At 34.7% G+C, this 18,295-nt stretch overlaps 1 protein-coding gene across 5 annotated transcripts in view; it reads right to left on the bottom strand.

Annotated features, from left to right (window-relative positions):
- Window positions 1-18,295, bottom strand: part of ANKS1B (ankyrin repeat and sterile alpha motif domain containing 1B) — a 441,985-nt gene that overhangs the window by 307,643 nt on the left and 116,047 nt on the right. For all 5 annotated transcript variants that reach the window (XM_080595951.1, XM_080595956.1, XM_080595957.1 and 2 more), the window contains exon 10: window positions 106-271. In XM_080595951.1, the coding sequence (XP_080452077.1) occupies window positions 106-271 (166 nt within the window). The remainder of the gene's footprint in view (window positions 1-105; window positions 272-18,295) is intronic.

The following is an 18,295-nucleotide window of genomic DNA, read 5'->3' as shown; positions in this document are numbered from 1 at the left end:
AATATAGTACTTTATTCTTAAAAAACATAAATAGGTGAAAGTCTACACCTCCTACAACATTACACTTACACAAAAGACTAGTTAAAGAATTATTTGGTGATTTACCTGGTCTTGAGGAAGGTACTCTTGCTATCTCTAGGGAACAAGGCTTTTTGGTCACTGCTATGTCTATTGAATCACAAAGATTGTTGTCATTTTCTGAAGGAACTGCATCCAGAGGTGCAGAGGGTATCGTTTCCAATGCATAACCTCTCTTCTTTGAATAAGATTCCTGAAATGCAAAAAATATAATTAGGTAAGAGAAATGTTTCTCAGTTGACAAAGGCAAAGTAAGTAACTGGCTATCAGGATTTAAAATTCCGCAAGTTAAATACCACATTCTGATGAAATCCAAACTGTAACAGACTGGAAGGATTATCTACATGCTCAGACAAAGATAACATTTCTTTTTTTGTTTGTTTGTTTGTAGTGTTTTTTGTTTTGTTTTGTTTTTGTTTTGTAATATAGTACTTGTGTGGTTACAGAAAAATCTTTATTCATCAATTGTTGCGTTTAGCAAACGCTCCAACATAGCTGGTGTCGCCATACCTGCTTTGCTAGGTTCTAATTCAGGGGATGTCTTTTATTCATATTTTTTTTTAAAGATTATATCTCATCAAAGAGACAATTCCATTTACCACTGCAATTACTTTGTCTTTGGGGATGCTTTTACAATATGCTTATATTATATATAAGAAAGCTAAAGATGTGCCACCTACATTTTGATGTCAGAATCCCAGGATGTGAATGAAGATGACTAACTTCTGTATATTTGAGTGAGCAGCAATAATGGCACAAAGTCCCTTAACAGTTATACATACAGCGAACTCCCAACATTAGGAAATGTTAAGGGAGGGTAAAAAGCCAATAGCTAGAAGTTTTGGTAGAATGCTGAGCTGTCCGATCAAGCAGACTGTCTCTGTAAGAAGATACCATACAATCCCAATGGTGTTTCTTGACATGTGTTTCTGTTTTGGTGTGTTTTTTAATTGCATCAGAAAGCAATTACATGGTCAAAGATATTCCCACACATATAGGACACATGGATGACTGAGAATGTCAAGGACTTTACATAAATCAAATATGATATAATAAAATGGATAGATATTATCATAGTGGTACTTAGAAAGTGACTGAAGAATGTGATGACCAGCGCAGGATGTGGAATAACACCTTTTTCTTCATATCACCTAGTGTAAACTGTGGCTGTGGATAGCAGTCCCTTTTTGTAGGTAAATGATTTGTAGTGTTAGCAGATCATTACACTATTAAACTTCTTGCAGTTTTTCCCGCTCGTTGTGTCATGACTGAATTTTTATGAGAGTTCAAAACCTGGTAGAAATTTAAGGACTCTAGAAAGAGTGCTGAGATGGCAGCAACAGGAGACCTACTTCAAAATTGTACATGATGAATTCAGTTGATCCAAATTTTAAACAACTCCCAGGTTAACTGGCTGCTGAATAAAGAATTTGAAAATGAATAATGGAAAGAATTAAAGGAAAAAAATATATACAAAATGGTTGCATCTCTTCATCTTTGACCCTTTCTTGTTTATGTTTAGTCACAGTATGAGCTTCCTGCATGAGCAAGATATCTATATGTTTAAGCTCTGGGACTCCAAAGACAAAACAAAGAATTAGACAAAGTTTGTAAGTGAGCCAACTGAAATTCGAAATACAACTTTTCAAACTTGAGTCATCTTATTCCTTAAATGAAGGTAAGCAAAAATTATTTCTGCAATCCGTATCCTCTGTGGATAAATATAAATTTAATTTTTATTATAAAACATATTTATTAAATATATTATAAATATATATTTATTAAATTTTATTTTAAATATAAAATATATTTATTTATTTAAAAATATATATTTATTTTGAATCCTGTGAATTACACTTGCATAAAATGAAGCATGGACATTTTGAAGAGTACAAGCAAAAGAAAAAAGCTTAAAAATACACAGCTTTATTAGTCAAATAAGTATGCATGAGTTGAAACCTTAGGCTTAAATCCAATAAGACTTTAAAATCCTTGCAATTTATAAATAATAGCGCTGTTAACTTTGTAATATATTCCTTTTTATCACAATAAATATAGAAAATATTTCTCCCAAGACTGTATTGTGTAGCATGGAGGCACTGAAGTGGCCGAAATGCAACTGCGGTACAAGAAGAAAGTTCTTTCATATCTTGAAAAAAAGGAATTGCTACCTTGCACATTTAAGTCATCTGTATCAAGACAAAGGTAAAAAATTCTTTACAAGTGCAATGACTAAAACAGCAGACTTCAATTTCATCCTGTACATGCAAGTTTCTACAAGAGTAAGTCAGAATGCCAAAACCTTAGTAATAGAAAATCTATCTAGACAAGCCCATAAAGATTTATTGTAGTCTTAAAATTATCACCAAATACTGCAGCAACACCCTTTTCAGCTCCTGAATTCAGCTACAGAAAATACATTCAAAATGGATATACAAAAAAAAAAAAAAGAAAGGAGAATAGACATTAGATTTTACGTCTCTCTCTCCCAATACTCTGTAGACAAAGTCAGCCAACAGGGATGGCCCAGAGAACAGTGAGACAAGCGCAAGGCCAGCAAAAGAATATAGTACTTCTCTGGCCTACAACCCTTTAAGAGTCCCGCACTTCTTAGGTAAAAGGTGCTGACTTTGTATTTCATGTCCATTAACCAAACTTTCTAAAATTACCTTCTCCAGTTGCCTTCAGAGCACATGTAACTTTTTTAAAGGTTGTAGGCACCCTATTTTGTTTTTAGCTATCTCACTACATTTGACGTCCCCTAATTCTTCTATTTTAGGAGGCAACAAATGGTTGTTCCTTACATATCCACTCGTGATTTCACAAACCTCCATCACACACTACCTGGTTCTCTCTTTTAGAGAATGAGAAATTATTCTCTACTTACACAGGTGTTCCAAGCTTTAGACCATCCCTGTCACCCCCACCCTCTCAGTCTTCAGTGATGTGACAGAGTTCAGATTTTCACATGGCATTCGAGATGGGACTCACCAAAAAATCCCTTAGTGACATAATGATGTTCTCCCTTTTGTACTCTATTCCTTTCCTAATTGCTTTCAACACTTTATTCAATTTTCTGAATATTATTCAATATTGTATAATTAACATTGCAGGAATATAAATGTCAGAGAAGAATACATAAAAATGATGAGGTTATTGGGAAAATGGCTGGAATGTAAATCACTGACAAGTAAATTCTTCCTAACTGTTTCCTTAAAAAAGCAAATATAATTTCTGCCAAACAGAACTTAAATAAGTTAGTCAAAAAAAAAGGTTATTGATTAAAAACATCTGTAATTCTATCAAATGAACAATAAACTGAAGATGTTAAGCCTTAATTAAAAAGTGTACTTGTAGCAAAACAGACAAAAATCTCATTGCTGGAGGAAAGCAATGTACTCTTCTGGTTGCTGTAACGTGTTCTCCATTTTGCAGTTACTGTGCGCCTTCTAGAAAGTTTTAAGCTCTAAAACCATTCAAGTTAGATGTTAGCAGATCACATAAAATTATCTTCAAGCATCAAGCAATGTGATTCGGTATTTTTTCTAAGACTAAAAACTCTTCAACAATCTTCTCAATAATATCAGGTCTGTTGTCTCACCTCACCCACTTTAATGTGCAGTAATTCTACAGAAATCCTACATATGTCCTAGATATTTTCATCTGCATAATAAAACCTTTTAAAGAAATACAAAATTCCATAATAGTTGAGCAATCTTTAGTTCTGAAATCAAATTAATCTGAGTTTAATTTTTAAAATTCAGAGATGATCCGATATCAAATTTCGGTAAACTGTTCCAAAAAGTTGAAGATGACAAACGTAACTCACCATCCGCTATAATGTCAGAATTATTTCTTGTTTGAAATTAAAACTTTATAAAAGTAATGTGCTGGGTTGGTACATTAAAATGAGTACTTTAGTGGAAGATAAAAATATATACACAATAGAAGTGAAAGAATGAGTGAGAGGGGGTGAGTCACTCAGAAAGTATTAGAGAACAGCTGCCCATCCTGTTAAGATATAAATTAGCTTATTATATAATAAATATCAATGTGAGACTCAAGTTGTGGACAACATGCAAGGAAAACACCAAGCCCTTTTACTCAGAGGTACTTGGCCAACTGGGTCTCTTCTGAGCATATACTTGATGGTCTAATGTATATCAGCTGTAATCCAAAACCCAAATAGGACTAGAAAACAGAAGAGGAAAGAAAAAGGATGTGATTGTTGACCAGTGGGGGTGAATGTGCTTCTAAAAAAATAAATATGGTGATTGCAAGTGGTAATTTACAAGTATGAAAAAACAGTATTCCATTTCAAGAGCATATCTTCAAATCCTACATGATTTCGAGTTAGGCCTTTTCTCCATGTTTCTGCCAATCTTTAGCCTTCTAGATACTCTTACATTCCTTACAAGAATCAGTCTGAATGATAGATGCTCAAAGAATGCAATATAAGCAGTATATATAAACTTTTGTATGACCTGAGAACAGAAGGGTAGAGTGAGCTCAGTAAGCATCTAATCTGAAATGACATTCTGACAAGAAGAAAGAATTTGTCTTTAATGTTGTTTTTTTTTTCCACACCATCCATCTCTTATCCTACAGAAATCAGGTCAAGTTTATTATTTCAAGTATATTATTATGTGAAAAATACATCAGTCAGACATGACTGCCAGATGAGCAATAGCAGAAAAGCCATTCTTAAAAGATGGGCTGTTGCACATCATTTGCTATCATTCATAATTTCTCTACAGTGACAACTCATGGAGGTATGTTGTGTTTCAACAGATAATTCTTAATTTCTGTATAACTTAGAAATTCTAAATTCATGAACAGTTGCCTTGACCTCCTGTGGTCTAGCCTATTCACATTTGAAGGCCATACTGTATCCTCTTATTTGAAAACTTGCTGGAACTGGATTTGCTTAAGTCTCTCTTTTGATGTATGACTTCATTGTCATTAAACACTAACCGTCATCAAAACTTATGTGAGAAACCTAATAAGAATCACAAAGATTAGACGAAATAATTAGTTTAGCCTTAAGGAACTTTATTAAAAAAATATATGGAAAATGTATGTCCCTATAAATATTTATACTTGAAAATATAATTTAAGGACACTGATCTAGAAAGAGAATGACTAGTAGGCAGTTTCAATGGCCTTATTGTTGGATAATTCAGATTTTAAAGAAAAATCTAAGGCTATAATTACTGCTGCTAACAGATAAGAAGTATGATATGCAGGTTTTCCTTTTTTTTTTTTTCCCCCCCTGGATAACCCTTAAAGGAGAAATATTCTAATAAAAGTACAAAGGAAGAATGCAATGTATCTGCCACCTTTAGAAATTTTCTTTTTCATTTATATAGACAATGACAAACTGCCATTAAATTCTTACCCTTAAATTCTGCCTAAATTCTAACCACCATAGTAGACTATGTTCTGCCCAACCTATCTTTAGAACATTATGATACTTCTATTAATAAGTCTTTGGAGAGTTATTGATCCTAAATGCACTGCCAGCCCAAAGCTGGTGATTACCATAAGGATGAGGAATGAGTATTGCATTTACCACATTCATGTGTTTGTGTCAAACATACTTCTCAATGTATAGCAATCTGTTTACAAGCAATGTTGTCTGACTGGGAAACTTCACACTGAAATGTTCTTGATAAGTCACCAAAGGTCGCTGATTGAATTCTTGATTCCTCTCAAGAAAGAAGTCCTGAAGTGACTTCTGATCAGTGACTGAAGATGACTGGACAGTTTTTTGACATGCAGCAAGGTGGTGGGGAGAATGCCTGAATCTGAACAATGTTGTGTGAGTATGTTACAATGATGTACTGAGAAAAAATAACTGAAAATATTTCCTGTGTCATCATAACCCAAAACCACAATTAGATGGTGAAATATTTATTTTGACTGCATCTACACTGAAACAAAGCGGTAATATTACTGTAATTTTATGGCTAGTAAAATCTCTTTTATCTATTGCTAATAATTTAATCAAAGTCGTTTGTATAGTATCATGTAATTAGAATCATTTTTCATGAGTCAAACTATGATGAATGTTCATTGTTATGACAGCTAGAAACACTTGAATATGTAATTTGTCACAGAACAGATAATAAGGTTCACTTCATGATATATTACAGATTTTGGAAAATCCCCAATAATCTCATTTAAGGGTAATGACATCAGAGGATCTACTCTGGTCTGCATGAAATATTTATAATAAAGATTTTTAAAGAGCATTCCTTTCTACCCTCTTACCAAGCTTCTGAAACTGTGGCTTTGCTGTTGTAGGACTAATAAATGTCCAAAGTTATCCAAAATAATTCTTTCCGTCCAGCACCTGAAACAGCAGTAGTGATAATGTTTCAGTAGGTCATTCCCAGAGCTGATAATAATGGATGATAATAATGTTTACACAAAAAGAAACTGGGAGGTTTTATTTTTGTATATTTATATTATCAGAAATGTAAAATAAAGATGATGCATAATTTTTCATAAACCATTCAAGAAAGCTAGATCCACTATTTCAATTTTTTGTTTGAAAAAAAAAAAGAGCATCATTTATATGGCACCCCAAATGTAGGTTTATCCTCTCTTTTTCAATTGTGTTGTTAAAAATCTAACATTTCATATGAAAAGTCTGCAGATGTCAATCCTTGAGAGCTGAAGGTTCCCACAAAGTTTTACAACACATAAGTAGCTAGTGTAACCTAAATTACAAACGTCTTAGAATTGGGGTAAATTGTGAGCATAATGAATGCATTGTTAATCTCAGCAGCAGAAACATATCCCTATATCTTAAGTAGAGTTTTCATAATTCTATCTAGCAGATACTCATAATTTCAAATGACATTATATTGTTGTAGTCATGCTGCACGTTTTTCCATACATGCAATATTCAGGCCATGAAAAAGAGCAGATGCTTACTCTAATAAATAACTCACTATGAGAAAGAATGTACTGAGCCTAACTAATCTGGTTTATGCAAATGCTAATGGTTGTGTGTGACAATGTTAACATAATGCAGTAACTGGTTTAATAAATGACTCTTAGTTTAGCTGAACAAAATGCATTTACAAACTAGAAAGTAATTTCCAGGTTAAATATCCTTCCATTTTTAACACTGTTTTCATGAACAGAGTTAAACAAAAAAAACACGTCTTGCTTGAATATCAAGCAATAGGAAAATGCGTATTTAAAACAAAGGCTAGTATATTAGAAAGATAAAACAAGTAGAAACCTCGGCTCCATGGAAACAATGCTTCTCTGCAAGTTGCTTATGCTCTTATACTTAGGTTTTAAACTCCCTCTCTCACAAACACAAGCAGTTAGCTCAAATTTCAGTAAATTTAGAAAAATCATGACAAAAAAAAATAAGAATAGAATATTTATGCATTACTAAGTCTCTGCAAGTTGTTCAAATTTCAGTAAACTTACAAAAATCAGGATAAAAGAAGAATAGAATTTTTATGCATTACTAAGTATGTTAATAAAAACACTGATTTAATCATTGGCTGTCAAAGTATTTGGATATCATTGCAAAGACAGAACTTTATATATAAAGGAAGGCCCACACAAACATCTTATTTTCATACATCACTTTCTCCAGTAAGTGAGAGAATAACTCATTAGAAAATGAGGATCTGGAGTGATGCATCAGAAGAATGAAAAAGCTTCACAGAGCTTCACAGTTTCAATAGGTAAGTTTCAAAGTTCAAAGCACACAGAAGTGTAGGAGGAACGTTCTTCTGATATTGAAGCCTGAAGAGGAAAGAAACTGCTTTCCTCTTTCCTAGACACTGATAAATGCATACGTATTTCTGTCAGGCTCTGAGTTTCATTTGGTAACAGCCCTAAAATTCAAAGGTGGTTATAAAGGGACATTTTTACACACTATCAGTTTGTTACATAATCAGACCTCTTCACCTAAAAAAAAAAAAAGAGAGAGAAAGAGAGCAATTGTTTGTTTTTGCTTTGTTTTGTTTTTAAGAAAAGGGTCATAAGAGTTTTATGGAAAAAGTGGTAGACTCCTGACATACAGGGATCCCAATACTATGTGACCAACAACTGACAGGTTCATTATGAGCACCACATGATTTTTTTTAAACTGTCAACATTAAATCACTTTCCTCTAAGCCAATAAAAGAAATATTTTCCTCTTTGGGTTAATGATTTTGAACATGCCTGAGAAAGATTAGGCGTGAAATATGAGAAGAAAGAGTGAATTAGAATTCATTGTTCTGCCTTTGGGACACAAGGCAGTGAACCATTCATGCTTCCACCTCCACTATGAAAGATGCACAGGCTCAGTCCAGCTCTGAAGCAAATTTTGTCTTCTACCCTACTAAAACTTTTCTAAGGTTTGCCAATCTCATGTTTCCAGTAGAAGCAGAAAACACAAAGTGAAAATAATCTCTCAAATGATAAGAGCCATACCACAGAAAATATTAGGTACTGAAAAACCCTGAAGCAGATTCAGTATTTACTGGAGAGCAAATGCAGAAAAATGTTATGAAATCCCCTTCTCTTACTCCTCTGTGTTAAGTAGACAGGCTGGAATTTCCTCACATTTCATAGTTTCACTCCTATATGTAACAGTGCCGGTAAATGAAGAATAAAGGGGTTGCTACAGAGGAGACAGAGGAATTGAATACACCTAAGATCTGGAAGTAAAACACGACATAGAATGCTTTGGGTTGGAACGGACCTTAAGGAGCACCTGTTTCCAACCCCCTCCAATGGGCAGGGACACCTCCCACTAAACCAGGTTGCTCAAAGCCCCATCCAATCTGGCCTTGAACACTTCCAGGGATGGGCATCCACAACATCTCTGGGCAACTTGTACCAGTGCCTCAACACCCTCTAAGTAAAGAATTTTTCCTGATATCTAATCTAAACCTACTCTTTTAGTTTAAAGCTATTACCCCTTGCTATCTGTGTAAATGGAAATTTTCACTACTAACCTAAAACAGAAAATAATCCTAGAAAAGCAAACTGACTTGATTACAGGGCAGATAACATCAGTAAAGAGAAGTATTATTGTCAGCACTTTCCTTGCAAAGCTGTACCATTGCAGCTTGCTAATCCAGCATTTGTTAGTAATAATCTGTGCATTTTTAGAAAATATTCTGTATCTGCCCATGCAGCTTGTTAAGAAGTCATGTAAATACTTCACAGATTTGCACAATATACATCAATGATCTGATGCCACGTGAAATGGATTTAGTATAAGCTACAAAAAAACATTTTGTATTTCAGGAAAGGGAGTATCTCACATTTAAAACTTCCAGTTTGATATGAAGATTTAAAAATGTAACTACATTTGGTATAAAAGTTGTTATTGCAATAGTGTAAATCAAGCCTCTTTGAAGAAACCCCTCCTACACAAGCTCCCACCATAAAGTAGAAAGGATGAGAAAATGCTTCTCTGAATATTAAAGTTATTGAAAGACATATAATCAAAAAATAAAAACTTTGTTATGAATAATACCTTTATCTGGTACAAAGCTGAAGAGAAAATGAGATACAAAATCAATGAGAGAACAATATTCTGAAATTGCTCTTTAAAGGTCCCAGGAGGCATGAAAAGTATGGCACACACTTCCTAATTAAATAGAACAAAACAATCTTCAAGTGTCTACAACAAGTATGGTATTTTTACTGCATACTTTTCAGCAGTGTGAAAATGGAATCTAACAATAACAGACATTCAGAGGGAAATATTCATATTGTAAGTTAGAATCAGCATTTAAAAACTGGAAAATAAGTTATGGCATTAAAACAGAATGAGAAACGTGCACCATTGTAGTAGACAAATTTTAGTACAATATTGTTTCAAAGAACCCAGTATTTTCCCATTCAGAACTGTAGTTCAGAACTCAATGGGACTCTATGAGCTATGCAGTTTCCTGGCCAGGAATGTGCCAAAAAAATGTGCCTTTTGTAACATGGCTATTTACAGGTACAAGTTCCATGATCCAGTGTTATCTTTTCATGTTGTCTACATATTCAGAAATTCTATGAGGACTGAACTCAATTGACTAAGACTGAAATATAAGAGCTATATATCAACGTATTTACCTAATTCAATACACATCAATGAAGGAGATACATTCAGCTAAAAAACATTCTACTTCCTTATGGCTCTCTAATTAAGGAGTCCCACTGTTTTATATCAAAGTTTATTTAAGCTTTAATTGTTACCATAATGATTTCTATGGTGTGATAATCTACTTATCTATTGCAAATACCCTTATTTATTGAACAATGGAAACTGAAAATATTGAGATTATATAAAATGAGGTGAATAAGGATTATAAGGGAAATGATGTTGCATTTTCAATTAAATTTGAACTTAGAAAACTTTCTATAGTTTCACTGCAAATTCCTGTTTCAAAAAAGCTAACACAGAATTAGACATTTATTTGGTCAGCATGCAGGAATCTTGCCACAGATTTGCAGTCACACCAGCTTTCACTGCAGATACTCTCCTTTAATGCTGTGCAATTGTCCTACGTATGTGAACAAATTACTATGTCAGTGTTTCACACCAACAAAATGCTAAAAAGAATACAAAACTCTTTGCTTACTGATTCTATTTTTTCAGGCTGTGATTCAACTAAGTTAGTTTCTCATACTTCAACAAATGAATAAACTTCACAATAGCAATGTAACTGCTTGAAGTTAACATATACTTGAGTGATTTGAAAACTCAAGATCTTTTCATCCTTTTATGATGAGGAAACAGATTTGGTCAGAAGAAATCTACAAAGCAAAAAGCCTGGATGTAATGTGGAATACCCTAAAGCTGGGCAACAGGAAACGCTTGGCAGCGGATTCCTCTTTCTGACTCTTAAACACCTGAATCAGATTGAAAATGAGATCCTAGCCACTTACACTGTACATTATTCCAGTCAGAAGAAACAAAAAGGGTACACTAATCTGCCCACTTTAGAAGTGGGCAGTAAGAAGCATAGACAGACCTTCTGCTTTGTCAGTTGCATACCCTCAGTAAGTGCTCCAGTGCTTAATTTGCGCACAAATTCAGCTCTAAGGCTAGTCATGCAGTCAAACACACCCCTCTACTCTATGTCTTACACTGGCTGGCTTCCAGTGGCTTCCTGTTCAACAGAAAAGAGCAATCAGTTGAAATTAATTGAATCAATAAGAGATGTCTACACTTTCGCATTGATACAGAGACCACAAGAACCCAGATGGGCTTCTGAATGAACTTCTGGCAGTCAATATTTATTCGTCACAATGCAAAACCAATAACTCTGTAAAACCAATCTGAATGAATCAGAATTTAGGCACCTCTCCACATACAAGTGGATTACAACAATCTATTCAGAAAGCCTTGTGAGTATATAGAACTTCAGCATCTGTCAGATATAGAGGCTGACTAGGGAGGAAGCTAGTGGGCTGTAGTACTTAGAGAATTAGGAAGTCTAAAGCACTGAGAGTTATGAATGTTATGCTACATTCAAAATTAAGAATTAAATAGGACTTAACATTGCCTAAAGAGTTTATTTTTTCTCTTCTTTTTCACAATATAAAATTTTGTGAATCAAAAATTGAGATGTAATAAAATTAAAGCCACCTCTGAAATTGTATACTCAACTTGTTACTGTCAAGTTATTAATTTACGTCATTGTCTTCACATTTACATCCTTCATGTTGAAAAGCTCTGCAAAATGCCTGGTGGATTGTTCTGGTTATAGGGAGAAACATTTAGAAGGTGTTGTTTTTGTTTTTTTTTAAAAAAAAATCCCTCTTTCTCCAAGGAAAAAAAACTATTGTCTATATTATTGTTAGTGTTACTGTTATTTCTATTTATTACAATAATATTTTCTGTATCAGGACTGCTTATTGTTTCTGAAATGTGAACAGAGCATTTGCATTTTATAGCAATATGAACAATTACTAGCATTCTAGGTAGAGAAACATAAAAAAATTAAATTCCTCATTTCCTATCTGAATTGCCTTTCTGTAGAGGCCCTGAAGTCAAAAGACTTATTTGACTAGAATTGGCAGAGCATGTTTTCTATCAGTAAACAAAGTCAAAATACCTTATCATGAAAACATAAAACAATGTAGTCTTACATATTTCCCTTTTATATCTCAAGCAAGGACTATCCTTAACTTCAGTTTCATTTTCTTTGACTTCCAATTCATGATTTCATATTAATTATGAATTATCAATAATGGAAAAATTCATCAGAATGAGTTTGACATCATTGAGAACTCTTAGCCTTAAACTGGGTTTGGATTTTTGCAAATACATATCTCCTGATAAAGTTCTGGATGTATGGAAGCCCAAATGGGATTAAGCAAATTAATGCTTATGCTTAGTAGGCTTAAGTAATTTGGTGAATCAGGGTTTATCTCACTTTCAGCCTCAGTATAATAGGTATTGATAATAGAAACAGTTTTCAGTGAAATACAACAATCAGACATGAGATTAAACCAAGGCACAATCTCTTTTGTACAACAGGAGGGGATTCACAATAACAGACTACAAAATTGTTCATTTTAAATGCTCAATTGTTAGTCAGGTCTCTTCTTTAGAAAGAAATCAGGTCCTATCAATTTTAGACACTTCTCTAGGGACTTACTCTCACTGTTCTGCAAAGCCATGAATTTCCTTACTACTAAAAACTCCTGAAGAAAAAAAAAAAAAGCCCCTTCAATTTCCAGTATTATCTTGCCAACAGTTGTCAAATACATTTGAACACTACCAAAATAAAAAATCCAGGCTCATAAAAAAAAGTTGTAAAATGTCAAGTGCCTTTGAACTGCCTTTGGACAGTGTTAAGTACTGGCACCCAGGCACCTCAAATACCCATTTCTTTATTCATAAAGTCTTTTCTTCCTGTTATTATTATAGAAACAACAAATCCAAAGTATCTATCATGGCTTTTATTCCATAAAAATTAAGACTGAACTGTACACCCAATTTGGTCAGACTAAACTGGAACTTCTAAGTTTTCAAGTTTCAACGGACTGCTTTAATATTTCAGGTACATAGCTGAAGGACTAACATTAAGTTTTTAATATAAAGTTGAACTTCTTTCATGTACAAAACTATTATGCATTATCACTATCCATTTGCTGTGCAATTGGAACTGATTTTTTGTTCCATTTTCCCTTAATTTTTCAAACAATACTGAAAGCAAAAATTCCCTGAAAGTGCATCTTCTGGTTACCACTAAATTGCAAACCACAGAGTAACAAAATGTACTATACTTACTCTGTTTAAGATCTTCCTAGTCCATCACTGTGCCACATTTTAGTTTTGTGGCACAGTGTACATTTGCCAGGACAGTGTCCAACCCAACATTAATTTGTACATGAATGTGAATATTAACAGTTATTAAGTCCATCTTGAAAACCAGTATGATTAGCAATAATATATGTCAGATATCATCTGAAATATATTAACACTTCCAGTATTGTTTGACCTCTCTCTTTCTCTGTCTCAGCACATTTAATTTTTCTGTTTTATTATCATACCAAGAGCCAACAAGCACAAACCAACAGTGCCCAGATCAACTCAGTGCCAGTCAGGGATTACCAATCTTTGACAAACAGTAATTTACAAACTGAAAAAAGGTGATTCATTCCTAAATTTTTCAAATATTGAGCTCATTTCAGGTCACATAACTAGAATTTTATATAGAATTACAGGATGTAGATGTTTACACATAATTACATAGAAGAGAACCCTGGAAGTTATCCAACCTCTTTGTCAAAGCAATATTAATCATTTGCTCAGGTTGCTCTAGACATTTTCCAGTCAATTCTGAAAGTATCCAAGGATTAATAGATTACAACATTTCTGGTTACATGACATACCTGTGTAGTGGTGTCTAGATTGTGCTACTAGTACAGTAAAAATGCATACGACACAAAGACGTCTGAAGTCATCGGCAACTAGAAATTTACATTGGAAATTAAGAAGTTACATGTTACATACAAGAACAAAACACTCAGCTTCATGCCTTAAAACAATCAGAAAATATAGCATAGCACTAAAATAAGCTGCAGTTTTTCCAATATACTTATTTCCCATCACTGTTCAGCAGGGTATAATCATCACCTGCTGATTCTTTCTAGGCAGAATACATACTGCACTTTTCTGTAGCTACTTCAGTGTGTGGGTGGTATGTTCCTGAAATTACTAATAAAACTTCAGCTTACTCCGAAGAGACAACAATGTAAAGTAAGAGTTTAACAGAAATATTTTTTTATCAGTAATACAGCTTTCCACATCAACCCAATTTAAATAAACTCACCATTTAATCTACTAAATTAGGAAATATAATCATATTTCTCACTAGATGTTAGAAACTATATGAAAATATTATAGATAATATAACAATTGTAGTCTGGCTGGGAGGGGACAGAACCAGGACAGCCTGTTTCAGGTATGCCAAAGCGTTCCTGGCTAATGGTGGTTCCAGGAAGATAACTCAGTCTCTACATCATTCTCATCATAACTTATCAAATTAGTGCATCAGCAAAGATGATAACAGATTTCCTGCTCTGTAACATATAAATTAGACTAATGCACAAGGCTTTCTATTTCTAGTTTTGGTGAACTTCAACATCAAGAAATATTAGTCTAATCTGTTTATTTACCAGCCTAATTTGAAATGTTCTTCCACTGAATGCACTGAGAGAGAAAGTTGTTAGGGAAGTGAAGGATGACACAACTTCTTGGGTACAACTTGTTCAAATACTTTAGCCAAGAGTGTTTATTTGAAAAAATGCTCTTTAGTTTTCTCTTGTTAAATAGCAAAGAAGAAATAATCCCTCTTCTATAGTCCCTCCTCCGTACTTCAGCATTCAAAAAGTAACTGTAACACTTGCACTGAGCTTAAAATTTATGAAAATTTTTAGAGGCAGCTGAAAATAGAATAAGTTCAAGTTGGATGAACATGTTAAAATGAAAACATATAATGCCTAATACATCTCACAATATTAATATTCTCCAAAAAGAGACAACATGGATTCATGCTGTCTCTCTCTAGACTGTATCAGTACAGAGATTTTTTAGGAATTGATTTAATATCTATGTGACAACTCAGTTAGCTTCTTACCTAATTTCCTTGTTCATCTCTTATATATCCAGAACTGTTTTGGGGATTGTAAACATAATTGTAACATAATAATTGTTATTGTCAGGCTTTCTGTAGAATCAACTTTAAACTGCTTTTATCAGGGAAATACACATGATGTAGGAGAAAATTACTCCATTTGGCAATATAAATTCCTCTCCATTAGAAACAACTTTTTGAAATGACAATAAAAAGAAGTACAGACAGATGTGATAATCTTCTTGAAGCAGGACGTGAAATACACAATCCAATTAACTAATGCATCAAACTCCAAACTCTAAGTATTCCTATCATAGCATACACTGAAACAGTATTAGAGTTTATCATCTAGAAATGTAGTCTAGATTCTACTTTCTCTTCCCTCCTTCCAAATGAGGAAAATTTACTTCCACAGGAAAAGCCTGGGACAACGTTGCTAGAGTTCTCACTTCTAGCAATTTAGGAGTTGTATAAGCAGAGTACGTAGCTCATTTACTTAAAAGTAAATGTGGAGGTTTCTCAGAAGTTCATTGGTAATAAAAAGGTGAAAATCTGACCTTATGCTAGCAATTCAGTCCTTCTTTAAACTTTCCTCATCTGTATGTTTTTTGTAAACAGCCATGCTTCTGGTAACCGGTAGTATGATTTATGTTTAAGGCTCTTAAATCAAAGCTCATTTTTTTTGCCATAGCAACTGCACTACTCTCTTTACTGATATTACTTTTATGTTGTAATAGTTATACACATGTGGTGTTCCTGGCTGGCTCTCATGTCAAACGTAGGGAATAACTGTCAGGGTTTTTAAGTTATACATACGACATTTAATTCAAGACAAAGTGCACTCAAGCTGATCCAGCAGCTTCCTAAATGGGACATAGCTAAACCTACTTTATCCCACAATTATTTTATACCACAATTAGGAAAAAATGCTGGCATGACTGTCAAGATTAAGGTGTGCAGACCATTTGCTTTAAACTGATAATATTGGTGTGATCACACAGGACTCTGCACCACCCATCTCTCTGACATGCCAGACAGCCCTGTATTTATCTCTGTACATCAAGCCCTAACAAGTTCTGTTGCTTAGCAGAGAAATAAGCAGAGCACACTATCCATAAAAAGAGAAAATGAAATGGAAACTACAGAATTTGATACATTTGGAGTCTGATGTTTTATTCCAAAGAAAATGTGGGTACATATGTATGTGGATACTGATAGAATTTGTAAAACAAACATATTAGGAGCTGAATAGTAAACTAACCTACACCACATAATAGAAGATTAAGACCAAGAAATAGTTCTATTACTGGAAAAAAAGGAATGCTCTACATATACTTAATATATTTCTTATCACTTCTTTACCTTGCACCCTTTAACCAATTAATAAATCGATTAAATGTCCTTGCCAAACTGTTCATATTGCTTCCTACTACTTTCCCAAAACCTATGTTCCAGTGAGAGGAGCTATCCTTTGCTCAATATTTTAAGTTGCTGTCATAAGAAGACTTTATGGGAAAAACAGCTAAACTATTGCAGTACCTTTACCTCCATATCTGAACAGTTTAACGGCTATTTCACATATAAATATAATGAGACTGCAGAAGGTAAGGTACTGCCTTCACCACAAGGTAAGAATGAGAGCCAGTACACTAATATTTAGTATTTTTCATATCCCAGTACCCACTGTTACCAGTGTTGTCCCCGTACTTTGGTACCACATAATAACACCATTACAAAAACACACAAACACAGTTTTTCACAAATCCTATCTGCTCTTTCAGCACACAGCATTGGGAGTATTCGAGAAAAGATCCTGTGGTGGAGTACTCTGTCTATACAAATAATAGCCAAGACGTGCATCTATAAAAGCAGATGAAATATGTTTACACATTTACATAGAGAACCTATGTATGAAGTGCATGGAAAACAACCTAGTACATCAATAGGAGTACCTTCTTGGTCTTACACTTCTTTTCTGCTATAACAGGCCAAATAACAACCACATTTCAGCTTCTAGTTTATGTATTTTATCCGTTTCATCAGTATCTGTCACAGACCTGAGTGCACCAATTGGCCTTACTGTCCCTGAACAGCCTCATCTGGGGCCCTTTCCCATACCTGAGTCCATGGGCCCAGGAGCCCCATTTCAGCTCAGCCATGGGCCCTCAGTTCCTGTCTCAGAAAAGCTGCAGGAGTGCCAGTCTCTAATTTTGCCACAGCTGTGCCACATCTGTGTCTGCCCAACGACACTGTTGATCTGGACTCCGACTTGCAGACTGACTTTGCAGCTAGACTTCAGACTTGCCTCATCACCATGGTCTGGCCCTGGTTCCTGATTAACCTCATGAGACCTGATCCTGACCCCAACATACGGACTGACCTTCTGGCTTCTCAGACCTGCCTCAGCACTCTAAACTTGTTGGATGTGCTTGCCCTAGGGCCACCCCTAGCTGCCCCTTCAGCTTGTCCCGCTCCCTCACTGGGTTAAGGTGGTGAGGCCCTGCCTGGCAAGGACCAGCCCTGCTACCTGAGGGCTGATCCCATGGTTCCTTGGCACTCGGACACCCAGGGAGTCACCAGACCTCGGTGCACCCCAATGACATCCCCATACTGAATAAAGCAGTGTATTCCAATCACACGAAACTGTAGTTTTCATGCCATTTTGTCTTTTTTACTAGTGCGCACTGAATGTTTCTCTGTTAAGGGGTAGAACTTGGTGTAGCTCTTCTATGCACGTCCAACAAAACACAGGCTTTGCTTGGGCTAGGGTAGAGCTTAGGCCCAGCTCTTTTACCACAGCACACCTCCAAGTTCTTTTATGGTCTTTTTCTGAATGTTAGTTTACAATAAAATAAGATAGACCAAAATGTCATTGAACACTTGTGAACTATCTAAATAGAAGCACACTGCCTTCCCTAGGATTTTGTGATCCTTCCTGCCCTGAGAAAAGGCCTCACACACCTAGTGGATGAGGTTACTACCAGAATACAGTGGAAACAGCTATGTTTGGGGAGTTTGTTTAATTTTTATTTTTAAACGAGGCTGTTAGGATCGTGTGTCTTGCAAAAAGTACTAAAGGAATTAGAGCACTCACAGTAGATATG

This window comes from Anser brachyrhynchus (genome assembly GCF_964034855.1).
Source record: "Anser brachyrhynchus genome assembly, chromosome: 1".
Taxonomy (NCBI): domain Eukaryota; kingdom Metazoa; phylum Chordata; class Aves; order Anseriformes; family Anatidae; genus Anser; species Anser brachyrhynchus.
Note: the sequence above shows the minus strand (reverse complement) of the source record. Positions and strands in the feature narration are given on the sequence as shown.